At 41.9% G+C, this 9,279-nt stretch overlaps 1 protein-coding gene across 1 annotated transcript; it reads left to right on the forward strand.

Annotated features, from left to right (window-relative positions):
• Positions 1-435: 435 nt before the first annotated feature.
• On the forward strand, positions 436-7,002 carry PLEKHG1 (pleckstrin homology domain containing, family G (with RhoGef domain) member 1; the record flags this gene model as incomplete). Its single annotated transcript, XM_009874109.1, has 4 exons — positions 436-654; positions 2,318-2,434; positions 3,263-4,937; positions 5,900-7,002. Coding segments are annotated over 4 exons (3,114 nt in total), but the record flags the coding sequence as incomplete, so codon positions are not given.
• Between the last annotated feature and the right edge of the window lie 2,277 nt (positions 7,003-9,279).

Consider the following 9,279-nt stretch of genomic DNA (forward strand, 5'->3'; position numbering starts at 1 on the left):
CTCATACCAAACAGAGCAGATAGAGCTTAAGTAGATGGAAACAAAAAATTCCAATACTTATGTTTTCTGTAAGAATTTGTGATGAAGTGCCCTGTGTCATTTGAAAGTCTTGTGTTGAATTTCAGGTCCTAGGGTTTTATTTGGGATGGAATTTAAAGTTGAGGTTTGTGGAAGGGGTACTAAGAAGATACATTAGATATGACTTCACTGGGTTGACATAACACTGAAGCCCATGACTGTGGTGGGGGGGTTTGCATATGTTTTTCCAGTTTTAAATATTCATCAGAAAAATACTGATTGTTTTACTTATTTCTTACATTATAAATTTCAGGGCAGGTAATTGAATGTAGCTTGGACTGTAAGCCTGATGTAAAACAGTGTCTTACTAAAATATATAATCTCTTCTAATAAAAATGTTGTGGTGTTTTTTCTAAGCGTATCAGTATTGAAGGAGCTCTGTTACCTCAAGCCACCAAACTAGGATCAAATGAAGCCCTGCTGAATTCTAGAAAAAAGATTCCATTGGAACCCAGTGGGCTAGAGGGCCAATTTTCAGAGTCCATTGAGCCAACCTACAGCAGCGATCAGGAGGAAAATCTGCAGACTTCTGCTACAGAACAGATTGATGCTGATGATGAAGAAGAGTCTGAACAGGTAGGAAAAACAAGGGAAAAGGAGGTTTAAAATTTACCTGTGCAACAGCAAGGATGCAGAAATATAAGTGTTTACAACTTTCTCTCCTTAAAAATATTTTATTTAGACCTCACACAGTGTTCTCTTGCATTTTAACAGAAGAGAGATGAACTTAGTCCCCAAACAGAGGAAGAAATCCCCACTGCTTGAAAGAGATTTTACTTAGTCCTTTGCAGTCCTCAAGCCTAGTTGTGACAGAAAGCAATTGCTTCTACCTGTTTTGCACCAGTGGCCTTTCCTTGCTTTTCCAGCTGATGCTGTGAAAGAAACCTTTGTAGGCCACCTGCAGAGACAGTGCCTTCTGGTCTTCAAAGCAAGGACTTGAATATTAAGTTAAGATTTAGACACTGCCACATGTGATATGATGTTTCTTGACCTGTGAGTTGCTGGCAGTAGCTAGGAACATGTGAACTTTAATATGAGAAAGTGTGAGTAAAATTTCGGAAAATTAAAATCCTTATCTGTTACTACTGCACAGATGGTACTTTTTACCACTCTGCGTCATGCTTCCACACATATCATAGAACCATAGGATGGCCTAGGCTGGAAGGGACCTTAGAGATCATTTAATCCAACCTCCCTGCCATGGGCAGGGACGCCTCTCAACTAGATCAGGAAACACATGGGGACCAAATAGGGATCAAACCCGTGACCTTGGTGTTATCAGCACCACGCTCTAACTGACTGAGCTAACTGGCCCCCATATCTAGTACTTTTGAAAGATGAAAAACCCAGCTTTGAAATGTTGGCTGTATTAAAGAGTCTAGATTTTTAGATTGTTTGGTTTAGTTGATGATAAGGTCATATCCTTGTGTGGTCCATTTATGTTGTGAAAACCTGTTACTGAAATTCTTTTTGAAGTTTGAAAGTTTTCTTTGAAATTCCACAGTTTGCATTTTAATCTTTGACAGAGTAGTATCTCGTATCAGTGTAGTGCGGTGTCTTGTAATTCACCCTCTTCCTGACATGGCTAAGTACAAAAGAATGAGTAAGTGCAAAGGAATACCACTATAAAAATGTTTAGTGTTTAATCCTAGGTGTGGCAACAATACCTTCTCAGATTCCTCCCATTCCCACCATGTGTGCCCTTCAATCTCAGTTAATTTGGACACTGCCCAACATGCAACATTGTGGCCTTTGTTGGTTTCTTCTTCTGGGAAGTTGGATGACAAGATACTTTTCAGTGTAGACCTCTTTCTGGATTTCAGGGCTATGAGTGATTGTGAAAACTATCCTCTCTCCTTTTTAAAACAAAAAACAACCCAGCCCCTTTTAAAATCGTATTTTTGTGTGACCACATTCCTCTGTTACAACTTTGACTGTGAGATTAAGCCCTTTTCCTTGTTCAATTTCTATGTATTCTTTTCTGTCTATATTTTTATACCCAGATTCTGCTTTCAGCCCCTTTTGATAAATTGTATAGATTGGTATAATTTAATTGGTTATCGTGAGGAAAGTTTTTGTACGCTCTTAATCCTTCTTGTGGCAGTGTTGATAGTTCATGAGCATTTCATCCTCCAGGTGTGGATACCTGGCTTGTTCTAGCTGCTAGTAATTCTTCTAAACAAGACTGTACAAAGAACTGTAGATTTAATTACTCCTTCCTTTCTCTTTTACATCACAGGGAGTGCAGCAAAACTCACTGCAGAAGTCAAAAGGGGGGAGAAAAAGACTTAACAGTCAAGCTGCTGAAAATGTTGAAAAACGGAGAAGTGTTAATCTCAACAAGTGTGAAACACAGGTATTCATGTGTTTTATTTTTTTTATTTGTCTTTTGCTATGTATCATACATATGTCAAATCTGCGGGGTTTTTTTCCTGGGTAGGCAGATAAGTCATCTTCTGTTTCTGTCATGTTTCAATACTCATATAATTGAAATATTGATCTGCATGAGAAAATACTTTTCTTTTGGGGGCAGGTTAAAAAATTACATCAGCTTAACCTAGGACAAAAGAAATTATCTTTCTGTCTCTTTCTCAACCTCTGATCAGGAATATCTACAGCATCCTTCATATTAGCATTAAGAGGCATGTGGTGTTGCTGTGAAATAGATCTGCTAGCTGAGCTGGATGAAGACTCACGCCAAAAAGAAAATGAAATTTTGAGTGGCATGTGCTAGAGAGCATAACATACCTTTCTGCTGGAGTTATAGGCAAGGGGAATGGGAGGACAACAAAACTTTTGGCACGAGCTCACAGTCAGATTAGCTTAATCCAGCTGTGAAACTGCAGAGTTAGTGAAAAGGTTTAATCTAACTCCTGCCAAACAAATTCACCTTTAATTACTCATGCATTAGTGTGAGCCAGTGTCTTGTATTTGAAATAAGATGTTATTAAATGCCAGGGGTGAACTCTGAGCTATGGTAAGGGTTAGGAGGCAAAGTAGTCTGGCATTGCCACCTTGGCTCCCTCGCTCTCTAGCAAGGAGCCTGCTCACCCTGTCCAGATATCTCCACCTGGCTCCATGCAGTGGGACACGCCGGTGCTGTGGCAGTTCTGTGAATGGAGGGAATCTCTGTGTTATTGCAGGGGATAGGCTAATGTTACCTGCATATTTCAAATCTTCACAGAGCTCCAAGGATCCTTCAGATGAAGAGTCAACTCAGTTGAACACTGATCTTCCATTTTCCTGCGCAGCTAGACAGCCACAGTCACCTAGACAGTTGAGCACATCCCAGAGCAACTCGCTCATCATGAATATCCTAGGGGGAAGTACCTCTGTCAGAAACATCTGGACTGACCATCAGATCAGGCAGGCATTGTTTCCCAGCCGGCGCCCACCTTACGAGAATGAAGACGATGAAGACGATTATCAGATGTTTGTACCATCAATGTGTACATCCAATGTGAGTTCAGCTGTGGGGGGAGAAAGGAGAAGTTCTCCTGGGCGTCCATGCAGCTGGCACTTAGGGGTAGTGCATCAAAATGAGACTTCCAGCCCCACTCGTCACAAAATTGTTAGGCGGGCCAGTAGTGCTGGTGAAAGTAACACATGTCCAGCCAGTACAAGGTATAAAATAGGAGAGCATGGTTCTCGAAGGGAAGTGAAGAGAGCAGAGGTGAGCAGTATGAATGCGTATCCCGAATCTTCAGAGGAGCTGACCATTGATGACGTTGAACATGTTTATGATAACATAAGCTATGAAGACTTAAAGCTTATGGGTCTGACAAGAAGGGAGGAGACAGACCGTGGTCCCCAGAGATCTGCTAGAGACTCCCTCTACGAGGGTGAAAGCAAAAGCAGCTTAAATTCACCCTCCAAAAAGAGGACAGCAAATCAAAACAGGGCCTCCATTCGTGCTAGTAGGGATGACATACTACTCAGTAAAGAAGCACCTAGTTCAAGTTTGGATGAGCTCAGGATTGTTGAAGACAATGTGTATGACACCATAGTGCTTCCAGAAACACCACTATTGAATTTTAAATGTGACCGCTTAAAATGCTCTAAAAGGAGGAGTTTTCTGGGCCTGGAAAAAGACTTTGCATGTTGTGACAATCTGCGGCAGTTTGTTTCTGAAGAGAGTCTCCAGTTCAGTGAAGATGAAAGTACTTACCACCGTGTTCCTGTTGACAACGACTATCTGAGCTTGGTAGATAGCTCCTCCAACTCGGATTCACTGTCCCATAAATCTGCACCAGATAAACTCTCGGAGGAGGTAGATGAGATTTGGAATGACTTGGAGAACTACATCAAGAAGAATGAGGAAAAGACAAGAGACCGTCTCCTTGCAGCCTTTCCGGTTTGTAAAGATGATATGCAGGAGCGGCTGCATGCTGGTAGCACACCTGAGCTGAGTAAAGACGTGGAGTACTCACTGTCTACTCTCTCTCTGCCAGAAACTCCTATTTTTTCTAAAACTATGAAGCCCCGGGCTGCCACCATCAGTGAGGCTAATCTCAGGCTTGAAGACACCACACCGTGCAAGGAGAACTCTTTTATGAGTCTGAACAGATCTTCCTTCTCCTGTGAGATGCCTTTTGTAGACAGCCCATACGAATCTGCCAATAGCGTTCTGTCCAACGCGCACGTAGAGGGCATGGACAATGACTTTGCTGTTGTGGATAAAACAAAGAACAGAGTTTTTATGATGGCAAGGCAGTACAGTCAAAAAATTAAGAAGGCTAACCAGCTTTTGAAAGTTAGAAGTCCAGAACAGGAACAGCCAGCTAGCAGACAACAGAAACTGAAACACAAAGATCTTGCTGCTATTCTGGAGGAGAAGAAACAAGGAGGTCCTGCTATTGGTATGTTAAAATATTTCTATACAGATATGTTTATTTAGTAACTTTCAGTGAAATTAGTGTGCCGAACTGGAAGATTATAAATTTTCCTCACCTTGTTAGCTGAGTATCAATATTCTGTTTTCTTTGTTACCACTGAAATGAGTTTTCTGTGACTGCTTCTAACATGAATAGTCCTGTATATCTCATTTCTTGTTGTAACTTGATAAAATTGGGAACAAATAGCAGGGTAGAGTTGGGAAAGATAATTCAGCTGAGGTTAGAAATAGAATTCATGCCTGAAATGCTATTGACCTCTTTACAGAAAAGTAGATTTTTCCTTTAAGAATGTGATCTTCAGAGTCTGACTATAAAGGTGTGCTTTTAGATAAGCTCCCCTCCTAACAAGCTGTAAACATTTGCTCAGGTACCATCCTCATCATGCCTATAAGCATAAGGAATGAGGTGACATTAAGAGTGAGCTGATGCTCTTACTCTGTCTAATAAATCTGCAAAGTTGTGGATATGCAACTGCTTTGGAACTATTTTTGTGCATTGTCAACTGAAACAAATTAGAGACATGGAGCCAGTGGACTCCACGCCCTGGAGTGTCATTCTTGCCTTCTTATGAGGTTTATAAAAGTCCCTGAATACCTTATTTATCAGGCCATTTACAGAATGTTCTTTTCCATTTTAACATGAAACAAGCCGTGTATTATTAGAACCATGTGCTGTATTGTGTCCTGCATGACTGTTCACTGTCGCCTGATATTTTATGCTTCATTTTCTCAACACAATGTACTGAAATGCAATGCATGGCTCTTCCAGACTCCATTGTTTCATGTTATTTTGTTGAGGCCGAAGATACTGACACAGCTGTAGAATTTGCTTTTGACCAGTACAAAGCTTTTTGAGATTTTTCGTTTTCTATGACTCATTCAAATTAATTGCTTGCCTCTGCTAAGTTAATTCTTTCTCCTTTCTAGGTGCCAGAATAGCTGAATATTCTCAGCTTTATGACCAAATCGTCTTTAGAGAAAGTACACCCAAGGTCCAAAAGGAAGCCTGGGCTGCTCCTCTGGAGCCACCAGCCGTGAGGTTTTCCACACCTCTGGCTACGTCTCCTCCCCGGTCCCAGGCTGTCAGTGAACGCTCGAGAGCAGAAGATTGGCTTTTGCATTCTACGTACAGTAACGGCGAGCTGGCCGACTTCTCTTCGTGGCCTGAATCTCAAGACCCAAAGTCCAAGAGCTTGTGTACAGAACCTGGTGCAAAAGGCAATCCAAGGCAGTTGCCATTGGCTGGTTCGGTGCCTTCCCTTCAGATTTCTAACCGCTTGCATGTCCCGGCGCAGAGGTGGAGTGCCATTATAAGCCAGCCAAACAAAGAAAATTTACATCAAGATCACATCTATAACTCCCTTGGGAGAAGAGTAAGCAATCTAAAACCGCAGGCATACAGCAGGTCGCAGTCATCTTCCTCAATTGTGGTTAACAGATCTGGAGAATCTATCGTATATCCTAATGAAATGGACAAGAAAAAGCTCCATTCGAATAGGAACTTACGATTCAACAGCCATCAAATGCCAGGTGCTGCTTCAGGATGTACGGGGCCTGATTTGAGAAAGCAGATCCCTGAAAACTGCTCAGATATGATTCTGCAGGATTCTCAAAAGGTCCTGAGAGTGAACAGGGCCTCTCCTCTGACGGCACAGATGGCCACTCAGAACTACTTTTCAAATTTCAAAGATACTGAAGGAGGAGAAGGGGATGATGACGACTATGTTGAAATAAAGTCTGAAGATGAAGGATCTGACTTGGAGACTTCTCAGAACCAGACAAGGAAATCGGATCCTAAACTGTGTAACGCAGATGCTGCTCCTTCTGAAACGCTCTGTGGCAAAACCGTCTCTTGTACCCCTGCAAAGTCCACCAGCAGCAAACATGCGCTTACCCCGTATCTGACTGCATATAGTGATTCAGATAAACTGAACGACTACCTGTGGAGAGTACCGTCTCCTAATCAGCAGAATATTGTCCAGTCTTTAAGGGAAAAATTTCAGTGTCTCAGTTCAAGTAGCTTTGCTTGATGCTTTCAGTAATTTCTAGCTGCCTTATCATGACAGAGCATATACTAAAACAATCAGTACTGGCATCATGTATTTCCATAATATTCCACAACCAGGCATTGCATCACAGTAATGCTGTAAATAGATATGAAATGTATCTTTTTTTTTTTTTAAATGATATAGAATCCCGGAAGTGAACAAGGCCATGCGCACACTGTCTGGTGTCTCGCTCCATAGTGCAGGCAGTCTTCTCATCTCCTGTTTAAGGCAGACTTCTCATCTCCTTTTGGCATCTGTTAGGTGTGATACCCTTTGATTCTTACCATCAAACTAGGTGTGATGCCGTTCAATTCTTAAACTATTTTATCATCTGGAAACCTTAGTGTTTGGAATTTGGAGCTGGTAACCATGTTCTGTGTTGAAAATACCCATGTGATTACTCTCTGGTTACACAGCGGAGCATTTAGCTGAGCAGCTACTCCTGTGGCTGTGCAGGTTTCTGAGCAGACTTCTGGTAATTACACCAACATGCTATATGTGCAGTTGCACATACTTTTTGCACATTTCTTTTTGTCAAACAGATTCCAAGTGTGTGGGACCAATACATACGCTACATTACTTCAGAAGAGGCTTCTGATGTTTTAAACAAAATCTTTTCCTTGTAACTTGTGAGGGATGGCAGACTGACAGCTCTGTGTCTGAAGCCTTTTCTGCTTTCTGTAACTGCGTAGTAGGCAGAGGATGGGCAGTGGTGGCTTTTTTATGTGAACCTGTGGATGTGACACAGTTCTTGCCTGGAGAATGTTTTTGGGCAGTGGAAAGGGAGCTCCACTGTTTGTGAAGACGTTTAGATGTGGTCTGGTACCTCCGGTGACGTGGGTCTTTGTGACACACAGGCAAAATTTGAGCATCCTGTAGCATGGAGCCCAGCCGCTGCGCCTGAGTTTGCAAAGTAGCTGTATTTTATACACAGTGGCCTGCAGGGCATTTGTTTGAGTCCCAATGTCAGTAACCCCAAGAGAAATTGAGGCTTGGGCCAGATTCCTTGGGTGAAATGCTAATCATGGCACATGTTTGGCCCATAGGGTGGTTCAGCAATCATTGGATTGAGTGACAAGCTGCCTTGCCCAGGGAGTATGTCCATCTCCCGTAGTAAGAGATGACCCTTCCTGGCAGAGAGAGGTAAAATTTTCTAAACCACCCCCAGCTGATTCTAATCCAATTTATGTACAATAAAAGTAGGTTAAAAAATGAGAATACATTCCATTCTTTGGCAAATAGTGTATAGAATAAATGCCATAATTTAGAGCAAGAACAGGCTTTCCAATATGATGCACACTTACTCGCCTTCATCATCTTTGTTGAACAGCTTTGGATTCTGTTACTTGAAAACATTGTACCTGAAGGAAAGCCTAAATACGCCTACACTGATCATCTTGTGTGACTGTGGTTCTTTTTTTGGTGCTTCAATTCATCGGATTACGTGAATAAAGCCAGTACCAAGTTAAACATATCAACAAATAAAGGAATCTCATTGCAATACTGTTTTTACTAACCATGTATCCCTCCCCTCAGCTACAGAGCACTGTACTTCCAAAACAGACGACTGTTTACTACATTGGTTACCATGAGGAAAACCTGAAGTTTTCGGTGTACAGCTAATTACTTGTAGACTAAGACTTAAGGACTTGAATTTGTTAGAATGGACTAAATTATTTACCGCACGTATCTTGCATTGGCTAGGATTTGTTATTTTGAGAGCTGGTTGGTCGCAGTGTGCTTACTAGCTAGTACCACAGGGATACTTGTTACAGTCAGCACATCCACTGTGATGAGACCCACACTATCTAGTAAAATCCGACTGAGAAATAATGTTGTACATATTTAAGACGCCGAAGTGTAGCAGAGCCCATATTTATTTAATATAGCTTGTAAAGTATTGTAAATATGAATAGATGTTAGTCTGTGCTTTACCCGTGCACCACGTCTAGCTTTGTTTAAACGGCGAGGGGAGTGTTTAACTCGCATCTCATGCAATCCGTGGATTTGGGGAGGGGCGGAGACAACGAACAGAAAAAGGGACTTTCTGCTAGCGTGTAACTTTTCCCAGGGACCATTTCATACTATTTTTAATAAACGTTGAGTATGCAAAAAAGCTTTGGGTGTTTCGTTCATGGGCGGCGGGGATGATGCTCGGGTTCGTTAGCGGGGAGGTGGTGGTTTCGGTCGCCCGTGGATGATGTTCGGGGGTGATTTGGGGTTTGTTGGCGTTTGTTTGGTTTTTTTTGTTTTGTTTTG

This window comes from Apaloderma vittatum, unplaced genomic scaffold (assembly GCF_000703405.1).
Source record: "Apaloderma vittatum isolate BGI_N311 unplaced genomic scaffold, ASM70340v1 scaffold38307, whole genome shotgun sequence".
NCBI lineage: Eukaryota > Metazoa > Chordata > Aves > Trogoniformes > Trogonidae > Apaloderma > Apaloderma vittatum.